The 22,486-nt window shown below is 44.7% G+C and overlaps 1 protein-coding gene across 1 annotated transcript in view; it reads left to right on the top strand.

Moving 5' to 3' along the window:
- Positions 1–22,486, top strand: part of PTPRT (protein tyrosine phosphatase receptor type T) — a 497,897-nt gene that overhangs the window by 384,491 nt on the left and 90,920 nt on the right. The window contains exon 12 of the mRNA XM_058850913.1: positions 2,567–2,669. Within this exon, the coding sequence (XP_058706896.1) occupies positions 2,567–2,669 (103 nt within the window). The remainder of the gene's footprint in view (positions 1–2,566; positions 2,670–22,486) is intronic.

The raw sequence follows: 22,486 nt of genomic DNA, 5'->3' as shown, positions 1-22,486 counted from the left end.
AGAGTACAGATTTTTCCACTGCCCTATTTCAAAATCAGTTAATAATAGCAAGTTGCGAGCAGTAAATGACAGGGCAAATTTTAAGGAAGCAAAGCACATCTCCTCCCTCTGCTTGGGGTTTGAACCCTTCACATTTAGCACTAAAGCCCTGAACCACTTGAAGTAAAAGCCTTTAAATGTCCAAACAGCTCTGTGGGATGTTGGGGGTTCTGCAGCCCTGCTGGGAAGGAACAGCACAGTGTGCACTCCGTTCCCTTGTGACCAGAGAAATAAAAAAACACAGAAATGGTCTGGGGGCCTTTTCCCCCTCTGATTCAGTTTCTTTGCATTTTATCATCCCATGAGTGCTCCAGCTGCATCAGCAGCCTGCATAAATACCAACTAAATGCACACTGAGCTTGGGTTATTGACCTTTTTACCCCCCATCTTCCAAACATCTGACTCTCGATGGGTGGCTACAAACTCCATGCAAGCATTAGGCTATCTCATTGCACGGTCAACTTTTTGATACATTTTCCAAATAATTTGAAAATTACCGTTAAACTTGCTCTAAGAGGCAGCCTCAAGGTTATTGGGGAGCAGGAGGATTTTTTCATTGGCAGAATGTCCTTGTGAGGCTGTATTTATTTTTTCCCATGGAAAGACAGCTGTGCTGTAGCAATGTGGGAGTGTATTTGTTCCCATGGGTGCCCCAAGCTGTGCTGTAGCACTGTCCCCTTGGGTCACAGCAGGGGCTCTGCAATTCCTGCTGTGCCTTTGAGGCCAGCAGGGTGAGGAAGGGGATTTTCCTCCTCTCCTCTGCCCTCATGGGACCTCACCTGGAGCTCTGCATCCAGCTCTGGGGTCCTCAGCACAGGAAGGACCTGGAGCTGATGGAGCGAGTTCAGAGGAGTCCATGGAGATGCTCCAGGGGCTGGAGCCCCTCTGGAGTCAGGCTGGGAGAACTGAGGGTGCTCAACTGGAGGGGAGAGGACCTGGGGAGACCTCAGAGCCCCTTCCAGAGCCTAAAGGGGCTCCAGGAGAGGAACTGGGGTCAAGGCATGGAGGGACAGGACAAGGAGAATGGTTTTAAACTGACAGAGGGCAACATTAGGTTGGATATTAGGAAGAAATTCTTCCCTGGGAGGGTGGGCAGGCCCTGGCACAGGGTGCCCAGAGCAGCTGGGGCTGCCCCTGGATCCCTGGCAGTGCCCAAGGTCAGGCTGGACAGGGCTTGGAGCAGCCTGGGACAGTGGAAGGTGTCCCTGCCATGGCAGGGAGTGGAATGGGATGGACTTTAAGATCCCTCCCAACCCAACCCACCCTGTGATCTCCAGCACCTGCAGTGATCTCTGGTGTGGGTGATCACTGGGGATGTGTCTCCTTTCAATGAGTCACTGCTTCCCCTTGATGAAGAGCACCTTATTCCAGAGAAATCCTTCTTAAGCAGTTGACATTCACTGTGAACGTACTCCCAGTTTATTGACAGGGAAGCCAGCAGCTGAGCTGATAATAGCAGCCCCCATTCTTGACAGTTTTCAGGCATTTAGATAAAAATCCTGATTGTAAACAGGATTACAGTGGAAGTCACTATGAGAGGATTAAATTTGGGATCCCCCACAATGCAGCTTGCCCTTGTGAGCTACAGATGAACCATTTGTGTGAATTCTTCTGTTTGCTTTGTACTTTAAAGTTATTTCAGCAAAAGCTGCATCTTTGGAACAAATTTGGTGCTGCTTTGACCTCGTGATCTCTTCCGGTCTTCAGCAGTAAAACTTGTCCCAGACAGATGCCTGCTCCTGGGGAATGGAGAAGTAATAAGTGAAATATATTTCCTAAGGAAAGCTGTCCTACTTTCATGGAATGGTCCTAAGAGAAGATAACAAAGCAGAAGGAGAAACTAGAGTTTGTCTGAGCAGGTTTTTCTTCAGTGGGTTTCTGTATTGCTTGGGGGAACACATCAGAGATGGGGTTGCCATGGCTGGGCAGTGCCCGAGGGTGGCACTGGGATCTCTGCAGCCGCCTGCAGAGTCAGCAGCACTTTGGGGTAAAATGTCCTGGGTTTGGGTGCAAAAATAACCTGCTAATTTGTGCTCCTCTCTTTTCATCTTTTGTGTTTCCTAGCACACCCTCCAGCTAATCAAGGGGACACAGCTTAAGTCTGTGCATTAAAATCCCTTAAGATGTGAGGGCTAATCCACTGACCAGAACAGGGAAAAAGATTCAGGGTTCAGGGGTGCTTTTCTTAGCTCTGCCACTGATTCGCTCCTGCTAATAGTTTGGGTTTTTTGGTAATGTCTATTTCCTCACCTTTAACACTGAAGGAATGATCCCATCTCAAGGGCTTACTAAGTCTTAAAAATTCAAGACAGGATTTTCAAAGCCAGCCTGAAGATTGTCCTACTCCCATTTAATTGGAATGGGTAAAGAGTGTACAAATATTTAAGCAGTTTTGATCATCCTGGTCAAAACACTAGGAATGATTTTGTTATTTCATTTGAGAAATATTAATTTGTTGTTAATTAGTGATGCTGCCATCACTACCAAAGGCTGGTGCATGATGAACATGTTGCTTTGTTTGCTGCAGCTCCATCCATGCCGGAGTACGACACGGACTCTCCCCTCAACGAGACTGACACCACCATCACGGTCATGCTGAAGCCTGCTCAGTCCCGGGGAGCACCTGTCAGGTGGGTCTTGTGCCTTTTCTTTTCACATTTCCCTCCTCTCCTTCCTCCCCAGGCTTCCCACACTCCTCTCTCATTCTCCTGTGATAATGGAGCTGCAGAAAGCAAGCTCTGACTGAAAGGCCAACTCAGCTGTTGATTCTGCCTTTCACAGTCTCTTTTCATGAACGCTTCAGGCTCCTTGCCTCCCGCTGTTAACCTCCAGGAAGGATTGCTGCTGGCACTGTCGGGGTTATTACCCTCTCAGCATCACTTCAGATGCCTTTGCAGTGCTGGAGCACAGCGGGATGTGGAGCTGGAGACTCAGCATCCCCACACGAGGGTGGAGGAGGCTCCAGGTCTCCATCCTGCTCTGGCTTTAATGTTTGTGGAGGTATTTGCTCAGTTTCTGGCTTTAACACACCTCTCACATTTGTCATGCAGCCGTGCTGCTGGGCTGGCTGTGCTGGAAAGCAGAAACAGTCCAGCAAAAAGGAATTTTGATTTAGTGGGGCTTTGCTAGCATTGACAAGCGGATCCTGCTGCAGAGTAGAGGATTTACAGAATCACAGAATCGTTAAGGTTAGAAAAGACCTCCAAGACCATTGAGTCCAACCTTTTACCACTCACCAGCTTATCACCCAGCCCAGAGCACTGAGTGCCATCTGCAGTCATGTCTTGGACACCTCCAGGGATGGGGACTCCACCATCTCCCTGGGCACCCCCTGACAATGCCTGAACCATCCTTTCCAGGAAGAAATTCCTCCTGTTGTCCAACCTGGACCTCCCCTGGCACAGCTTGAGGCAGCTTCTTCTTGTCCTGTCCCTGTTCCCTGGGAGCAGAGCCCAACCCTCACCTGGCTGCCCCCTCCTGTCAGGACATGGAGAGGGAGAAGGTCTCCCCTGAGCCTCCTGTTCTCCAGGTTAAACAACTCCAGCTGCTCCTCCCATGACTGAGTCCCCAGCCCCTTCCCCAGCTCCGTTCCCTTCTCTGGACACCCTGCAGCCCCTCCAAGCCTTTCCTGCGGTGAGGGGCCCAGAGCTGGACACAGGACACAAGGTGTGACCTCAGCAGTGCCATGCCATCCCTTCCCTGGTCATTCAGGAGCAGGGAACTGCCCAGGCACCCATGGAATAGAGTGGGCACCTTGCAGGGAACCTCACTGCAGCTGGGCTGCTCTGAGTGCTGATGTGGGACACCCACCTGCAGCTTGTCCCTGACTTGGAGCTCTGTACTCAGCACTCTCTTCCATCTCAGTGAATTTGTGTTCAGGTGACCAAATTCCCTTCTGAGCCCACACTGCCTGAGCTGTTGGCAGTGGCAGGAGTGCCAGCTGCTCCTCCATCCTGCCACTCATCCTGCCAGGCTCCTCTGCTGGCAGCAGCAATTGGAATCACTTCTAAAAACAGTGGCCTTGCAGAGGGGTCCAGCAGGTATTCATTACCTCCTTGTGGGATCTTCAAGCTTTTACCTCCAGTTTTCAGAGGAGACTCTTGAAGTTTTTCCCATGGGTGTTATTTTAAAAACACCATAGTTCCTCCTTTCATAACTCTTGCATTTCTGTATCCCACTGACAGGTTCTTAATCCTTTTGAAGGATGCTCACAGAGTATTCAGGAGCAAATTGCTCCAGATGCAAACTACTGGATTTAATTAAATATACTGTATCAGCTGGTGGTCCCCCAACTGTGTTGTGGCTTGGCCCCAGATTGCATTGACAAGCTCAAACAAACTAACAAAAAAATCTGTTCTTTAAGCACCATCCCTTCTCTGGTTTTTCTGAGTAATGTATTTCAGAGTTTGCCTTTCAATCTCTGGTACTCCATATGAGCAAATTTAGGAGGCTATTTTCTGAGTCCTTTAGGGATGTTTTTCTGCTGGAAAAGAGCAGTAAAATCACACAGCTTTGTTTTGTTTTATTTCTTTATATGGGGGAACATTCCTGTATCTCGTTTTACCACCTGCTGTCTTAGCAGTGTTGCTATTTTGTCTTTTTATTGAAAAGTCCTGTGATTTTTCTCAAAGTCGATTTACTGCACTTTAACTGCATTCAGTAAATAATGCCTTTTCCAGCAAATGCATCTGTACATAAAATTGGTAGAGATTTTTTATAAATTTTCACCCTGATTTCTTTAATTGCATCGTAGCCTATTACACACGTTTGCAGAGAGTGCAATATTTACATGCCACATCTAAATGATAAAATTATTTCCTATAATGAGTCCATTTCATTGACTTACAGATGTGTGTGAGAAAAGCAGAAGGGCAGGGGGAGTAAGGGGGAAGGAGTCTTGGGAAGAATTTTAGCTTTTTATTAACTCTGACAGGCTCAGAATTCTTCCCCTAAAGAACCATCCAGACTGTTCTTAGGCTAACCTTAATAAATCCACTTATTTCAAGCTTCAATTCTCCCAACCTCTTCCCTTTTCTTTCAGTCTGCTCTGCACACTGCCCCATTTGTGAAATTCTCTCAAAATACCATTTCCAGAAGTGGGCTCCATTCCCTGAGAGGAAGATCAAAAGAATAACACGAGTAACCTATTGTGAACTGCTTGTGGCACCCTTAACACACAAGAACAAGGTGGTTTTTCCTCCTCAGTGTGTTTTATTCATGCAGCTGAGATCAAATGTGTCCTCTGCTGTTGTCTGGTTAGGTGTTCCACCTTTCAGTTGTGTGGGGTCTGTTTCTGTCATTAATTCCCTCTCAGAGTGATGCCGTGCTCTGCTCAGCTGCTGAAGGTGTTAAGGCAAGGTTTGAGACAGAAGGACTGAGCAGAGTCCCTGCCCAGCAGTGAGAAGGTGCAGAGGATCCTGTCCAGTGGAAATCCTGGAGGGATGGGCTCTCCAGTGGAAATCCTGCAGGGATGGGCTCTCCTGTGGAAATCCTGGAGGGATGGGCTCTCCTGTGGAAATCCTGGAGGGATGGGCTCTCCTGTGGAAATCCTGGAGGGATGGGCTCTCCTGTGGAAATCCTGGAGGGATGGGCGCTCCTGTGGAAATCCTGGAGGGATGGGCTCTCCTGTGGAAATCCTGGAGGGATGGGCTCTCCTGTGGAAATCCTGGAGGGATGGGCTCTCCTGTGGAAATCCTGGAGGGATGGGCTCTCCTGTGGAAATCCTGGAGGGATGTGCTCTCCTGGCCTCGCTGGTGGATGTGACCATGCTGTCCTGGATCCCCTGCACGCCGAGCCTTCCTCTCCCAGCCTGCCCCAGATGGGGCTGAGCAGCTCCTGAGGGATTTTCAGTCAGAAGGAGATTTTCCTCACTCCTTCCTGTAAAAGCTCTGCTGTTCAGAGCTTTCTCTGGGCAGGAATAGGAAACCCTTATCCCATCTCTTTCCTCTCTGCAGTTCTCCAGTTTTTAATAGAATCCTTCCAAACTGTGAAGATGAAAAACAATTAATATACAGTAATTATTCCAATATTTCTTCTTCTCTTCAGGGGATGGGGAGTCGGAGAACACGTAGGGATGTGACTGTAAGGCAAGATCTGTTCTTGGTCTTGAGTTATTTCATTCTGCTGTAGCTCATCTGTGGAGCATGGGTTGCAGGAACATCTTCAGAATGATACAGAAGGATATTTAAAATAAGATTAATTGTGTTTTATTTCATCTGAAATGCAGGTACACCAAATCCAAAGTCACTTTCAGCATTAAGACACTTCTGATGTTCCCCAGTGCTCATGATAAATAATTTAAATGTGGCTGTTTATAAAGGTAACAATCATGAACTCGGCGCTGTTAACGATCTATAGATAACAACGAGGATGCTTTCATGCAACATAATAGGATTAATATAAACTTAGATGTTCTTTGATCTATTTTGTCCTGTTGCCAAAAGAAAGGTGAAGCCTCAGCAAGCAGGAATATTCTCCCTTGTGGCACAGGCGTTTCATTTTTGCCTTTATTTTTCGTGGTATAACCTGCAGAGTTTGACTCGACATTGCCCTTTAAAAATAACTTTTAGGTGTTCTTATATCAATCTAAACGCTGTGAATGGTGCTATGATTGATTTGCTGGAGGCTGACATTCATCTATAATACATTCACAAGAGGAAGGAAGAATGCAAGTGTTCTCAATCTTAACTCCTCAACTCTTTCCTGAAAACCTCCAATGTGATTTTGAGGATATTTCTGCCTTTGAATCTGTTATTGTCAGGAGGGCTGAGTCAGTCCTTCATAGATTATTCACATATGACATCTTTAGACCTCTATTTGAGAATTTATATCCCACTCCCAGCTTGGAAATAACCCTCTGAGGGGTTTTATCTGCAGGACATGTCCACAGGCTGGTTTTTGTGTGTTGGATATTTGAAGGTCCATCTGGTTTATTAACACACAGTTGGTTCTGTCAATCTACCTATACCACTGTTATGGAGAAAATCAAATTTCCAGAGCATGTGTTAGTTCTGAGGATTTCAGAGTTTAGATAAATGCTCCCCTTAGGTGTGATTGCCTTGTCAATACCTGCCCTGTGTGGTGGAGCTGTGGGATACCACAAAAGGACATTCAAGAAGGGCCTGCAAATATTTTGGGGTGGGGTTCAGAAAATAGAAAACTTTTTTGTAGGAGCCATGTGGATTTGGTCTCTCTCTCTCTTCCTGCAGTTCTCAGAGGTGTGTCAGTAAATAATCTGTGATATTCTTTTGTGTGTTGCCAGCACACAGGTACAGATGGGTCAGTTCATTAATGTACATCTCAAAGGAAATACCTAAATCTGAATAAGAGACTTAAAATAATTAAAATATATTAAGAAGGACTGAGAAAAGGTGAAATAAATATTTTCATAGCAGCAGCCAGCCAGGAGGAGAAATTAATTTATATGAACCAAGCCCTGTGTTACACTTGAGTGTTATTATTTGATTCTTGATCTTCCAAGCATGAAATAAAGGGAAATTTTGTTCTACATGATGATAAAAAATTAAGAGAAAATGGCTGTAGTGTTATTTACAGAACACCTAAGAACAGTGGGTTTTTTCTGGTTTTATACTCAAGTTATTCTCCCATGAAAAAGTCCTGTAGGATGTATTGTGCACTTAAGTATTACTAAATGCAATAATGAGTAAAACTTGCCTGCAAGGAGGGGCCATGGTATTGCTTCCATCTTATGTTAGAGAACTGAAAGTAGCTAAAACTTGTCTCTCTATCCACAACAAAGTAAAAATGGAGAAAATTTGGAGCCATCAGCTAGAAATTTAATCTCCAGGCAATTCTTTCTTTTCTGTGATTCTGGCATTATCTGTTCATCCTGACCCTGCCTTTCCTTCATCCCTCTCCCTGGCATCCTTGATTTTGCCTTTCCTGCACAGTTGTTCTTCCCAGCCTTACAAAGAGTGGTTTGCAAGCCCAGTGACCTTGATCCTGCAGTGGAGAAACTCTAAATTCCCAATATTTGCTGGTGCTTTTGTTTTGCTTTGCTGCTGCTAACTTTGGTTTGTAGATCTCCCTTAGTGCAGAGGGAGCAGTGCTGCTCAGATCTCTCCTTTGCAGCTTCTCAGTGGCATCACATGAACCTGCGTCAGGCATTTCTGCTGATAATTGATTTGTTAATGCCAGAAAAGGGTGGCAATTTCTAGTTCTTAAAACTCCCACGTAGAGTACCTTGTATATGAAGATAAAGACTGGAGTGGAGGAACAGCAAAACAATAAAAAGGGTGCTAAGGGTGGAATTATCATGCCCTTGGTAATTCAGAAAGTTAAATTCCCTTGATAGGCACATTCTTAGAACTTTGAAAAGAAAATTTCTGGTCTGCTTTTTTCTGAGCTCCTGTTTAAATGTCTGCATCACTTGAGTTGGTTGATTCAATACAGGGCAAGCAGTCCTCACTTTAGATCTTTTAATTTTGTAGCATTTAATGAAAAATTAGATTATCAATCAAAGCTTCTGATATAATAAACCAAATTATCTGTATTAATTAACATCTCCTGTAATATACCTCAGGGAGATTGTTCTGAAATAATTCAAGCTGAGTTTCTCCTGCCTGACACTCTGCCTTCAATTTAGCTGAGAGTTTGGAGGTACATGAAGAAGTTTCTTCTTAGAGATAAACCAGATCTACATTTTCTTCAGCTGTGTGTGAATGTGAGAGAAGGAAATTGAGAATTTGGGTGGAAATTGAGAATCAAGTATGTGAAATGATTATTAAATAAATTAATTAATAGATTAATAAATAAATGAGTATTAGAAGTGCTTTACTTTACTCAGGAGAAAAGCAAAACAGAAATACAGCTGTGTTAGGTACAACCGTGAGTACCAGGAAGGAATATTTAGTCTTTTATGTAACATGGCAGAATTAGTTAAATAGGAGCTCAAAGTTTAGTTCCCTGAAGAGTCAGGTGTTAGTCCCAAAAAGTGAGGCTAAAGGGCATTTTGGGTCAATTTTCTCATCTGTTACAGGAAATGCATTTTCCTGCTGGATCAGCACAATGTGCAATTGAGATTCAGTTCCCTAAAGGGGACAAATCTGCCTTTTACCATTTATCAGCCATCCAAACCATGGCCATTTCCACAGCCTGTGTGACCTGCTGTGTCTCTGACCAGTCCACAGGGAGCTTTGGCAGTGGGCAGAAATGAAAAAAAAAACAAACCAAAAACCCATAAAATTTTATCTTATTTGAATGATAATATTTTAACCATCAAATTACAAGTGGAGCCAATTCTTTGGTGTCAAGCAGGATTTTATTAGTGCTACAGGGAGGCTTCTGCTAGCACTTTTTAATGTTGTGAATCACTGAAAATAGGGAGTGGGGGAAAGGAGGGGTTTTGCATAAATCTTTCATGCTATGTAAACTGCCAGATTTAATTCCAGCAACCAACAGGTTAATGAATTCTGAGCTTTAAGCTGATACTCACAAATTGATGGCCATCTCCTCACATCAGCCTGTCACCCTGCTGGATGTGGGAACAGCACAAAATACCCTTGGTTCCAGTTTGAGGGTTTCTTTTCCCAAGACATTTCTTTGCTCCACCACTCTCAGAGCCACTGTGCCCCTTCCTTGCTGTCACAGAACGAAAAGGTAATAACAAACAGCACAGAAGACATTAAAAATCAGGAACTCTGATTTCCAGAGGGTATAGTGGCAAGCCTGTGAGAACTTTTGGATCAGACCCTTTGATGGAATGAGCTGAGCTGGGCCACAGCTGCTCAGGGGTGGGGAGCCCACAGGAAGGACCTTGGCTCTTTTGGAGCATCATCAAGGATGATTTGCTTAATTGAAGCAGCTCCTTAAAGCACTTCAAATGAAATGGGGTGAGTCTGAGCACAAGTTCCTGGCAGCTGTCCACCCTGAGGAGCAGAGCCCGGCTTTACCCAGCAGAGCCCGGCTTTACCCAGCAGAGCCCGGCTTTACCCAGCAGAGCCCGGCTTTACCCAGCAGAGCCTGGCTTTACCCAGCAGAGCCCAGATTTACCCAGCAGAGCCCGGCTTTACCCAGCAGAGCCCGGCTTTACCCAGCAGAGCCCAGATTTACTCAGCAGAGCCCGGCTTTACCCAGCAGAGCCCGGCTTTACCCTGCAGTGCCTCTCCCAGCTTTACCCAGCAGAGCCCAGCTTTACCCAGCAGAGCCCGGCTTTAACCAGCAGAGCCCGGCTTTACCCAGCAGATCCCAGATTTACCCAGCAGAGCCCAGCTTTACCCAGCAGAGCCTGGCTTTACCCAGCAGAGCCAGGCTTTACCCAGCAGAGCCCGGCTTTACCCAGCAGTGCCTCTCCCAGCTTTACCCAGCAGAGCCCGGCTTTACCCAGCAGAGCCCAGCTTTACCCAGCAGTGCCCGGCTTTACCCAGCAGAGCCCGGCTTTACCCAGCAGAGCCCGGCTTTACCCAGCAGAGCCCAGCTTTACCCAGCAGAGCCCGGCTTTACCCAGCAGAGCCCGGCTTTACCCAGCAGAGCCCAGCTTTACCCAGCAGAGCCCGGCTTTACCCTGCAGTGCCTCTCCCAGCTTTACCCAGCAGAGCCCGGCTTTACCCAGCAGTGCCCAGCTTTACCCAGCAGAGCCCAGCTTTACCCAGCAGAGCCCGGCTTTACCCAGCAGAGCCCGGCTTTACCCAGCAGAGCCCGGCTTTACCCAGCAGAGCCCGGCTTTACCCAGCAGAGCCCGTCTTTACCCAGCAGAGCCCAGCTTTACCCAGCAGAGCCCGGCTTTACCCAGCAGAGCCCGTCTTTACCCAGCAGAGCCCGTCTTTACCCAGCAGAGCCCGGCTTTACCCAGCAGAGCCCGGCTTTACCCAGCAGAGCCCAGCTTTAACCAGCAGAGCCCAGAGTTACCCAGCAGAGCCCGGCTTTACCCAGCAGAGCCCGGCTTTACCCAGCAGAGCCCAGCTTTAACCAGCAGAGCCCAGAGTTACCCAGCAGAGCCCAGCTTTACCCAGCAGTGCCCGGCTTTACCCAGCAGAGCCCAGCTTTAACCAGCAGAGCCCAGAGTTACCCAGCAGAGCCCAGCTTTACCCAGCAGAGCCCGGCTTTATCCAGCAGAGCCCAGCTTTACCCAGCAGTGCACGGCTTTACCCAGCAGAGCCCGGCTTTACCCAGCAGAGCCCGTCTTTACCCAGCAGAGCCCAGCTTTACCCAGCAGAGCCCGGCTTTACCCAGCAGATCCCGGCTTTACCCAGCAGAGCCCGGCTTTACCCAGCAGTGCCCGGCTTTACCCAGCAGTGCCTGGCTTTACCCAGCAGAGCCCGGCTTTACCCAGCAGAGCCCGGCTTTACCCAGCAGTGCCCGGCTTTACCCAGCAGAGCCCGGCTTTACCCAGCAGAGCCTGGCTTTACCCAGCAGTGCCCAGCTTTACCCAGCAGTGCCTCTCCCAGGAGCGAGGGTGCAGGGGTCAGAGGAGAAGCAGCTCCTTCCTCCTGTGCTGCATGTGGCAGGAGATGCTCACACAGGCAGGTGCCCCTCCACGTGTCTGTAACAACACAAAAACACAATACCAGGGAAGATGAGCGAGCTCTGCTCTGCTGTTGCAAACTAAGGCATTTCAGGATTTAATTATACCACAGGTATATAAATTCCGGAAACATGTTAATGCTCCCGTGATTAAAATTATAGAGGGCCTAATTGAAAAAGCATAAACCGAATTGAAGAATTCCTAATTATAGTTTGCTTTGAGGTGTTAATTTCCTCCATAATGAATGCATAATTTCTTGGAACCAGAAAATGGGGTTGCTGCACCAGTGTGTGGGATGCAGATGGAATGGAGGGATCATCATAAATGCAGCCAGACCATTCTCAGGAATAAACCTCTGCAGCCATGATGCTCTTCTGCCTCCCTGTAACTTCAGCTTTCCTTGCAGAGTGGTTTTCCAAAGCAAAAGGCAGAGCTAGGAACGGTGAAGGATTTGTTTACAGTGCAAAAGGAAGGGGAAATAGGACTGGTGTCGTTCAAAGTAATCGTGGTGCAAAGGGGAAGGCGAGGAGAGAGGCAGAACTTGGAGCATTTCTAGTGGCAAAGTCAAACAAAAGAGGAAGAAATGCTGGTTTCCCTTGTGGCCCACCTTGACAGATCCCTAAGGAACTGCAGGAGCTGATGTTGATGCAGGTTGAGGGCTTTTTTCTGGCAAAAGACACAGCCTATGTGAAATGTTTGCTCTTTTCTAAAAAATACTCTTAATTTTGAAGGGAGTTGGTGGACTGCAGGATTGCCAGACACAATCTCCTCACATTTAAATCCATCCCATTCCCACTGTGGTAGGGTGGGAGGTGTTTATGGATGAATTGCTGCAGAGAAGTTCTTATCCTTGGGACTTTCCCACTCCCTCTATCCTCAATTTCTCTTCATTCTGGGGCGGGAGATGTTGTAGTGAAGGCACCATTTTAGATCTCTCCCTGGTATCAGAAGCATGACAGTTTTTGCACTTTCTGAAAAGCAAAACATATCCAGAAAATGTGGAAAGGAGCTGGTGGATACTCCTGCAGCTTCAGGAGCTGAAAATCTGTGTTAGCTCTCCCCAGGAGAGCTCATCATCACTGCCCAGGACTGGGGGTGACTGCATGGGCCTTGTTGAGTAATGAAGTTTATCAGAAGGTTGTGAACAGAGCAGGTTCCCTCTTTTTGACTTGTGTTTTTCTTAGCCTCTTAATTTAGCAAATATCCAAATATATGTGATACCAATAAAAGTATTTTCCTAGTGTTTTCTAGTGTTCTCTCTAAAGAAAAAGGCAGCAGATTCTTCTGTGTGGGTTTTCCCTGCATGGTCTGCTAGCTGCGGCTGTGGAAAAGGCAGAGGGAGCTTGAATTCCCAGCTAGATTATTTCTGCATCCAAATGAACCTAATTTGATGGAAGCCATTGGAAAAACCCAAATTAATTCTGACTGAGAATATATGCAAATATCCCCATCCTCTTGTTCAAGCTGCTGCTTTTATGAAGGACGTGGCAGAAGGTGCTGGACAGTCCCAGTAAGGGTTTGCCATGGTCTCTGCTTGCCCTGCAGGCTGTTCAAGAACCACTTTGGCTCTTCTTGGCCTTAAAACATCCTCCTGCTCTTAAACCAGCTCTTGCTGAGGATGACAGCACCTCAGTCAGCCAGGCCTGTTTAATACAAAGCAACAGGAACAAAACAGAGGCTGGGTTTGGGGTTTTTAATGTGGATTAAACAGATGGCAGGTGGCTCAGAAGGGAAGAGACACCTCCAAAGCCACTCACACCAGCTCCTGTTGCAGTGAAAGCTGTGTCTGTCTGCACTCATTATCTTTAATCTGCCAGCAGAAAATAGCATTGAGTTGGAGAGAGGGACTGGGCCAGTTCCACAGGGGAGCAGCAGCTATTATGGCTAATCTGGGTTGCAAGCCAGGTCAGGCTTATGGAGATGGTTGAGATAATGGAACACAGAGCTTTGAAATGCCCTCTGGTATTTTATTTTATTTTATTTTATTTTATTTTATTTTATTTTATTTTATTTTATTTTATTTTATTTTATTTTATTTTATTTTATTTTATTTTATTTTACTTTATTTTATAATTTATTTTATTTTATTTTATTATTTTATTATATTATTTTATTTTATTATATTTTATTTTTAATTTTATTTATTTTATTTTATTATTTTATCTTATTTTATTTTATTTTATTTTATTTTATTTTATTTTATTTTATTATATTTTATTTTATTTTATTTTATTTTATTTTATTTTATTTTATTTTATTTTATTTTATAATTTTATTTTATTTTTTTTTATTTATTTTATTTTATTTTACTTTATTTTACTTTATTTTATTATTTTATGTTATTTTATTTTATTTTATTTTTTATTTTTATATTTTATTTTATTTTTATATTTTATTTTATTTTTATATTTTATTTTATTTTTATTTTATTTTATTTTTAATAATTTTTTTTACATCCCAAAAGATTAAATAGAGAATTTAAAGCATTTAAGAGAGCACAAGTAATATGGCATATGTACAAGTAAACAGATGCAGAGCAGTGTTCTGGTGGGCTGGGGATGGACTTTCTGCAAGTCTGAATTGCAGCTTTTACTAGGGCAATTGATACAGCTGGGAAAAAAAGGCCCTTTAAGTACACAAGTCCTTCTTTAAGGTCAGGGAATATATTTGTGCTCTGAGCAGCTCCTGAGGTTTTGTTCCCACATTGCTGTTTGCTGTGGGCAGGTGCTGTGCTGATGGCCAGACTTGCTTAGAGCTACATGGGAATATTTGGATTTTTGGACACCTTCCCATAACCTCTTCAGTCAGAGAAGAGTCGTGGTGGGTGGAACCTCATGAGGCTGGAAATGCTGATTTTAATAGAGATATTTATGTGTGGCTACACACAGGGCTGCTCAGATGTGCACATATAGAATGATAGAAGCACAGAATGATTTGGGTTGAAGGGACATTAAAGTTCACCCAGTTCCAACCCCCTGCCAAGGGCAGGGACACCTTCCCCTATCCCAGGCTGCTCACAGCTCCACTATTTAAACCATCATTATTGGCACAATAAACTGGTGTTTATTATTGGCACAATAACTGGTGTATCTTTTGTGTGGTGCCATTTTAGGACAGAGCCATTCTCCAAACACCTCCTTCCCAGCCCTGTCTGCTCCTCCCTTATCACTGCAGATTCCATCCCTAGTGATGCTCAGGAATCACATTTCTCTCCTTTTCTTTCTGATTTGAAAGGTTTGGTAGGAGTAGCATGTGTTCAGGCTGGGTGCTCCAGACTCCATTAGACAGGACATATTGGCTGGTGGGTGGAGGGAGGAATGTTGGACAGGAAAGTGTGGATTTGTTTACATACAGCTGATACTGTGATAGCATCAGAGTCACATTCCCCATTGTTTATATATCTGCAATAGTGGCATCATTTCTGCTGCACCACAGGAGTCTGGCAGCATGAAACCTCTGCAAGCCAGGAAGGCCATGGAATATTTGACACTACACTGCCACCTTTTAAACTAAAAAATCCCACCTAACCCCCACCAAAAATCCCCAAACCCCAAGCAACCCAAAACAAACACCCCACACACCTTCCAACAGAGTTTTCATTTTTTCAGTCAGCTGTGGGAGTTGTGAGACTGCAAACAATTCCAGACAGAGCATCCTGGCCCAAGACAGCGTTTGTTGGGGTGGCACAGGCAGGATGCTTTTCTGCAAATAAAAACTTTTAGTTTGGGTTTGCTGTTTTCTCAGTTCCTGAGCAGATGTCACTCCTGTCCCACAGGCAGCTCCTCCCAGCTCCTGCTGCTGGCTGGGACAGCACAGCCCCATCTCTCTGTCCTGTACAGGAACCACACAGTCATTAAACATCCTCACTTTACCAGAGCCCCTTGCAATCACTGGAGAAATTTAACAAAGCTTGAAATTTCAGCGATAAAAGAATGGCTGTGTGAAAAGGCTGAGTCCAAATGGTTTTATCCAAGTGTGAAATCACCACCTTTTGTTTCATGGATTTCAGGGTCTGACATGCCCTAGTGGTAACTCTGGAGCACTGAGCTGAATGCGAGAGTGGAAGAAAATGTGAAGAGACTCTCTTCCCAGACTTCTTGATTATTAAATGATTTCATTATTATTGGCTCTATCTCAGCAGGTTTTTTTCATCATAATGGCAGTAATTACCGTCTCTTCTTCCTATGCCATTTTTTACAAATTTGGCTGTATTTGAATCTTTTAATTTTTTTTGGTATTCTTCAACTTCAGTGAACGTAGTACAAGAGTTGTTTAATTTAAATGACTGCTAAAAGAACACGCAAAAATAACTCCAAAATGAAGGCTTTGGTGTGAATAACTTTGCAATATGAGAGACTATTTCCTCAAGTAGCATCACTATTATCAGCTATATTTTTGTGAATGCTTTGCAGATGCGAGCAAGCTGATTGATGGCAGTGCAGCCCAATATTCATAATGGACTACTTTTTGAGTCTTTGAAACAGCCAAGCACATTCCAGAAGATGACACCGTAGAACAATCTCTTTTTTCCCCCACTCTTTCCTGCATGAAACTGTTTATTGAAAGCAAACCTTTACTTCAGCTTATTGTATTCTGCATGGAGCTGTTCCAGAGTGCAATGGAAACAGCAGCAATCTTTAATTGATTTTAATGTGTTTCGAATCAGTTCTTAAATAGACAGAAAATTGCAGAACAGAGCACTGGGTCCTGTCAGTGTGTCCTAGGTGGCTGCAAAATGCAGTTCATTATGGTTTGTAGATTAGTTTCAGAGCTTCTGATTAAAAATGCTATTGGAGGTACTGAGGGTGACATTTTTGAATATGTGAAGGCAGTAACTCAATTGTCAGGAATATACTGGCAGCTGTTTGCACCCAGAAAACTTCATGAACTCAGAAGCTCTGTGGGGAGTTGACTCTTGGGTGCCTGAGTGATTGCAGGAGGTGCCTGGTTGGGAAATTGGAGCCCAAGGAAAGCAGTGCTGCAGTGAGTGTCAGCATCAGCATTTATGGCAGTCCCTTGAGTTCTTGTAAACTTTAGGGGAATGTTATATATATATATATTTATGTTATATAAAGCTTTTTTTAGACTTGGTTTGGGTTGGGTTTTTTACAAAATCTCCCATATGCAGATTCATGGTGGGGCTGATGGCACATTGTGAGAAGGATCTATTTACAGTTTAGTGTCACATTTTAGGATAAACAATACAGAGTACTGATATATGGAGTACCTTTCTTTAAAATTCCCATTATTTTATTTCTTACTGTCTCTGTGGCAGAATTCAGGCTTTGATCCTGATATCTTTGAGGGGGAAATAAAGACATTGATGCTCCTGTCTCAGTATGCATCACTGAAGGCAGCTTGGCCATAAAACAAGCATCTGCACATCCAGTGGCTCATCTGAATTCTAAATGTGGGTGTCAGGCAGCCCATCAAACCCTCTCCCGTTCCAGTATCCTGGGAGATGGCTCCATACTGTCAGAATAAATGTGATGAACCTTCATGGATATATACAGATATCCTCACTTTGGCTCAACCAAATTTAACAGGATCACAAGTTAAATGGAATCATCAAATGATAAAAGAGCTGGTGCTCAGTATCTGGGGCTGGATCCTTGTGTGGCCCACAAGGGAAAAGGAGGTGAAGTGGTTGCTGGTCCCTCTTTATTGTGCCTTTGTCCTTGTTCATGTGCTGCTGATGCCTTTTCTTTACCTCTGTGCAGCACTGACCCTTGTGGATTGGTCAGACAGTATTTGGGGTTTATTCTTGTGGGTTTGGATGGCCTTTATTTGAATAGTTGGATCTGTTCCTTCCACAGAATATGTGCAGGAGTGAAAATTCAATGTCCAGCTCCACATCAGCTGCTACATCCCACATGGGGAGGCAGAAATCTTTTCTGTCCTTCTTTCATTTTCTCCTTTCTGTTCTTCGTTCTTTGAATTAAAATAACCAGTAAGAAGGAAACCACCACTCTCTTATTTCCTGTAGCCTATCAAAGAGTTATTCTGAAAGTAATGTGAGCTAGAAGTGGGAAGTTCCTGTTCTCTGTAGGATGAACAACAAAACCTGATCACAGTAGTCTGCTAAAAAAAAAACACTACAAGATCAAGCTGTACTAATTGTCACTTATTTTTGCTCCCTGGGAGAAAATAATATTGGAAATAATATGTGGCTGATAATAAATTTATGTGTTAAATGAAAATATATTAAATCTTTATATGATATGAAGGAAAGTTTAATAATGAGATTGGTCCAGAGGGAGTACTCAGCTGCTGAAACATTGTTTCTTTTAAGCTTTAATAATTCAGGTGAGTGGATCACTGCAAGGTTACAAAGAAATGATATTCCTTTTCCTACCCTCTCATTATCAAGAGTATAGAGAAGGTTGTACCTTGTTGATGTGTCAGGAGACCAAAGTGCATGGGCCAGACGTTGGATGCTTTATGGAGAGAGCTCTGACTCAGCTTTCCCTCCCCACATTCCTGAGCATCCTACATTCCAAATTTGAGACTGGTATTAATTTGTGGGCAAGTTGTCTCAGTCCATCCTCAAAAAGAAATCAAGATCAGGGAAAGGACAAGCCTGAGGCAAATATTTGAGAGCTTTCCATGACAGAAACAGGCTGTGACTGGGAATGTTGATTTTTTTTCACACTGAATAGGGAACTCATAATTTAAAAAATTACCTTGTAGATGGTGATAAGGGCACCTTTCATTCCTCTGCAGGCAACACTTGTGCTGTGGCCCATTAAGGTGGGTGCTTTTATCAGTGATTTACAGCCAAGCTGTCAAAAACTTTAAAAAGCTTCTATAAAATTGATGTGGATTTATCTATCTAAGACCTTTGAAATTTATAAAAGGGCCCAGTTTTGGCCTCCTTTTCTAATCAGAGTGTGCAGCTGCACACAGGGCAGTCAGCTCCCCAGCCCTCCAGGAGGGAAGGCATTTGTTTTGTGGCCCAGATTTGAGCATCCCTCGAGAGCTCTCTGGAGAGCAGAGCCTGTGGATGTTTGGAAAGCAGTCCCTGGTGGTTTGTATGGAGACAGCAGCTTTATTTGGCTGCACTAAAGTGGGCTGGGGTGGCACTGGGAGCACAAAACCCCTGCTAACACCTGCAGCACATCCACGTGTGTTTGACTGCAGCTTTTCCAAATGTGTCCTGACATTAAAAACTGGAATGCAGGAGTTAGTGTGGCTGCATCATCTTTCATTTCACTTTCATTTCACAACTTCATGGCACTGAAGTTGTTACCTCGTGCAGGAGTTTGAAGGCTCTGTTTTTGTTGTCTCTTTTGATATCATTTCTGTGTACAACACCGACACTCGTACCCAGCTGGGCGTTTGCAGCCGAGGCATTGATTCCTGCCAGGAATGCCATGTTAGCTGATCCTGGATGGGAGCAGCACCTTTGAAGCTGAGATGTGGAGAGCCCCAGGAGATCCATGTTACTGCCTACCTGCTAGATGGAATAAGAGCTATTAGAATAGTTTGGATATCTCCTCCTTATTTCCATTGCCCGCTTGTTTTTTTTATCCTTGCCTCCAGCACCACTTTTTGGAAAACCTCTTCTCCTTTCACTGGTGTTACAGAATATTCAGGAACAGCAGATTGCAAAGGGTAGACCCTGCTCAGCCCTGGCCCAGAGATGTGAGTGCAGCTGAAGGGCTCTTTCAGGCCCAAAGGGCAGATCCTACTCACCAAGTTTATCCTGAATTAATGCCCAGCCTGGGGGTTGTGCAGTATCCCACCAAGTTCCCATCTTCTGAGCAAAGCTGGATTCATTTTACTCTTTTGAGAAATGTCGTAGTAACACAGATGGTTTGCTAAACTTTAGGATGGGTAATAAGATATTTGCTACTCAGAATTCCCACAGCAATTCCCTTTGGGTGTAGGGTTGGTGGGGTTTTGCTCCAAGTTACAAGAGCACCTCAATGCAGGTGTGGAAGCATTTGCTGTGCTTTTTGCAGCACTTCACTGGTTAATGCAGAGAAGTTGATCTCTGAAAATGAGCTTAAAGGCAGGGAAATTCTGCTCCTAGGTATAAACAAAACAGGAGGAGAAGAGTGTAACTCAAAAAACAAAAAACCAAAATAGAAAAAGCACCAAAACAAAACAAACAAAAAATATACAAAAAAAAAAACCCAAAACAAAACAAAAACACTGAAAGCCAACAACAAAACAACCAAAAAAACACAAAGAAAAAACAAACAACCCACCAAAAACAAACAAAAAAACACCACCAACAAAAGACAAACAAACAAACAAAACCACAAAAAATTATAGGAAAAGAAAAAAACATCTGTAGCAGTCTGTGTCCTTGCTGGGGTGAACTGGGAATCCTGCCCTTCTGGAGGGTCTAGACAGATCAAAATACTTGGATCAGAACAGAAAGTGAGACCCTTACCCATTTGCTAAGGGAACCAGAGTGATAATCTTCAGCCCAGAGCAAACTTTGAGCTCAGAGTGTTCTTGGCAGCTGGAGCCCTTCCTTTGGGAGTGGCCTTTGGGAGCGAGGCTGCAGGTGCTGCACCCCAAGCCAAGCAGTCAAAGCAAAGATGAGGATGCTGTGTCAGCTGTGTGAGCTGGGGCATCAGGGAGGAAAATGCCCTGAGAGCAGCCATCCCCAGCCTCAGTGTCACCCAAGAAGGGCTTTTAGCCAGGGGGAGCAGTGCCAGCTCAGATACCTGCTCCATGGAAAAGGAGGCAGAGTTTGAGCAGGAGATGAGCAGGGTTTTAACCTGAACACAAATTGGGCAATTGCTGCACCCCAGCTGAATGTTCGTGAACACACCTTTGTGCTTCCAGAAACCTTCATTCACTTCAATAGAATAAACATTAAAAGTAAAATTTCAGGCTGCTACGAGAGCGAGTTATCCTTGTGAAGGGAGGAAATATGTTAACAGCTAAGTGGGAAAGAGAAAATGTGAAAGAATAGAGGCAAAAGAGTATCTGTGACTGGGTTTGGTATGTATCTCAAAACTCTTGCTCATGATAAAAAGTGTCTGTAGTGCTCTAATGATTCGGGAAAGAGTTCAGTTACCTGGCAATTCATGTCCCTGGGAGCTTCCACTTCTCCAAAGACAGACAGTGCACGAGTTCATGGCTTGCAAGTGGGATAACAGAGAATGAGCATCCCCCTTGGGTCTGGAGAGAGAGGATGAGGGAATTCTTGGCCTCTGTGTAGGCTGAAAGCACATTAATATATGTCTATACATATATATTTGTGTATATACCTTTCCATGACCAGAAAATGCAAGTGTGTAGGATTGGATGAAACAGAAATCAAATGTTTTTAGGTTAGAAGGCATCTGGCAAATGTCCCTAAAAGTGTCAGCTACAATTCTGCACATGTCTGACAAGCAAATTGACAAACTTTTCCACTAGTGTAGATTATTATTGCCAGAGAAGGGTCAGAATAAGAATGTACTCTCAGTAAAGAGTGGCCAGAGCAGCCCAGCAAGAGTTGCTGCTGCTGAGCTGAGGAGAGGGTTTGTATTGAACAGGCTCACAGCTCCCACTGCATCCTCAACGTGTTGCTTGGAAACCCGTTTTTGTCTTTTTAAAATTGTAAAATAAATATCAGAGAAGATCTGAAATATTTTATTAAAGGCTCTGATGAGCAGTAGGAGGGGGACAGCTTTCCAAAATGCTGATGGGACATCATTAAAGGCTGCAGGCCATGCAGCTGGTGCTCCTGCTACATTAGCAAATGCCAGTGGAAGGAGAGCTTTAGTACTGAGTAATTCATAAATTGCTCGTGCTTGTTCAGATTAGCTGGGATTGTGTCTAGCAGTGGGAGCCAAATGGTTTCCAAGCACTTCCCTGCCAGAGCCAGAGCCCCACGGGAATGGGAATTCCAGGAGCTTCTTCCACTCCTGCGTGCTGGAGGAGCCAGAACTCCGCTGCTCAGGGGAGCATTGATGAACTATTGCTATGCTAGAAAATTCCCAGAACAATCTTTCTGCAGCAATGAGCCTGTGAAAGCCGGGACAATGATACACTGCGGGCTGCTCCCAATCTCTTCATCGATCTCCCCTGTCTGAGGGAACAAAGGCCCAGCCTGACACAGACAGGTGAGGGCAGCACATCTGAATAGCCTGACACCGAGTAAAATGACTGCAGCCCTATCTCTCTTTGTCAAGTGTGTGAGTGGTGTTAAACAGACAGTAAAACCTGCCTGGGCTATGGCAGCATCGAACTCCAGGGTTTTGTTAACTGCCTGAGGAGGAAAGAAAAAAAAAACAGACTGCATTTGAATGCCTTGCAGGCTCTGAGCCTGGAATAGTAAGCTAGAAATAACAAGATTGCTATTATATATCATAATGGCCAAAAGCTTAGCAGGAATCAAAAAGGATTACCATTTCATAGAGTCAGAGAGAATATGAGGAGTTGTTGTTGTTTCTTGAAACAAAAGTGGATTGAGAGAGCTATAGAGCCTCCTTCTCAGTACATAAACAGTCCTCAAGGGATGGAAGGTAGAAGGAGACTTACCATGGGGAATTAAAGATTTCTGTGTTGCAGAATATCCCAAAAAGAGGTGATAGAACGCGAGAATGGTTTGGGTTGGAAGGAAACATAAAGCTCATCCCATTCCACCCCCTGCCATGGCAGGGACACCTTCCACTGTCCCAGGCTGCTCCAAGCCCTGTCCAACCTGGCCTTGGACACTGCCAGGGATCCAGGGACAGCCCCAGCTGCTCTGGGCACCCTGTGCCAGGGCCTCACCACGTGGTTATGTGGGCATCAAGATAAGAGGAAAGGCCAAAAAAAGCGATGCTCAAGATTCTTTTTGGACTAATCAGCTTTTTGCACCCTGAAACTGTTTCCAAAGGCACCTGACACCACTGCCACCTGCCCATGCTCTCCTCCACTGCAGCCACTGTTTGGTCCAAGCAAACAATTCATGTTTCCTTTGGGTGGCTGAAGGAGAAACCATCTGCTCGCCAACCTTCAGCACATCAAAACTTC

This window comes from Poecile atricapillus, chromosome 15 (genome assembly GCF_030490865.1).
Source record: "Poecile atricapillus isolate bPoeAtr1 chromosome 15, bPoeAtr1.hap1, whole genome shotgun sequence".
In the NCBI taxonomy this organism is placed as follows: Eukaryota; Metazoa; Chordata; class Aves; order Passeriformes; family Paridae; genus Poecile; species Poecile atricapillus.
Note: the sequence above shows the minus strand (reverse complement) of the source record. Positions and strands in the feature narration are given on the sequence as shown.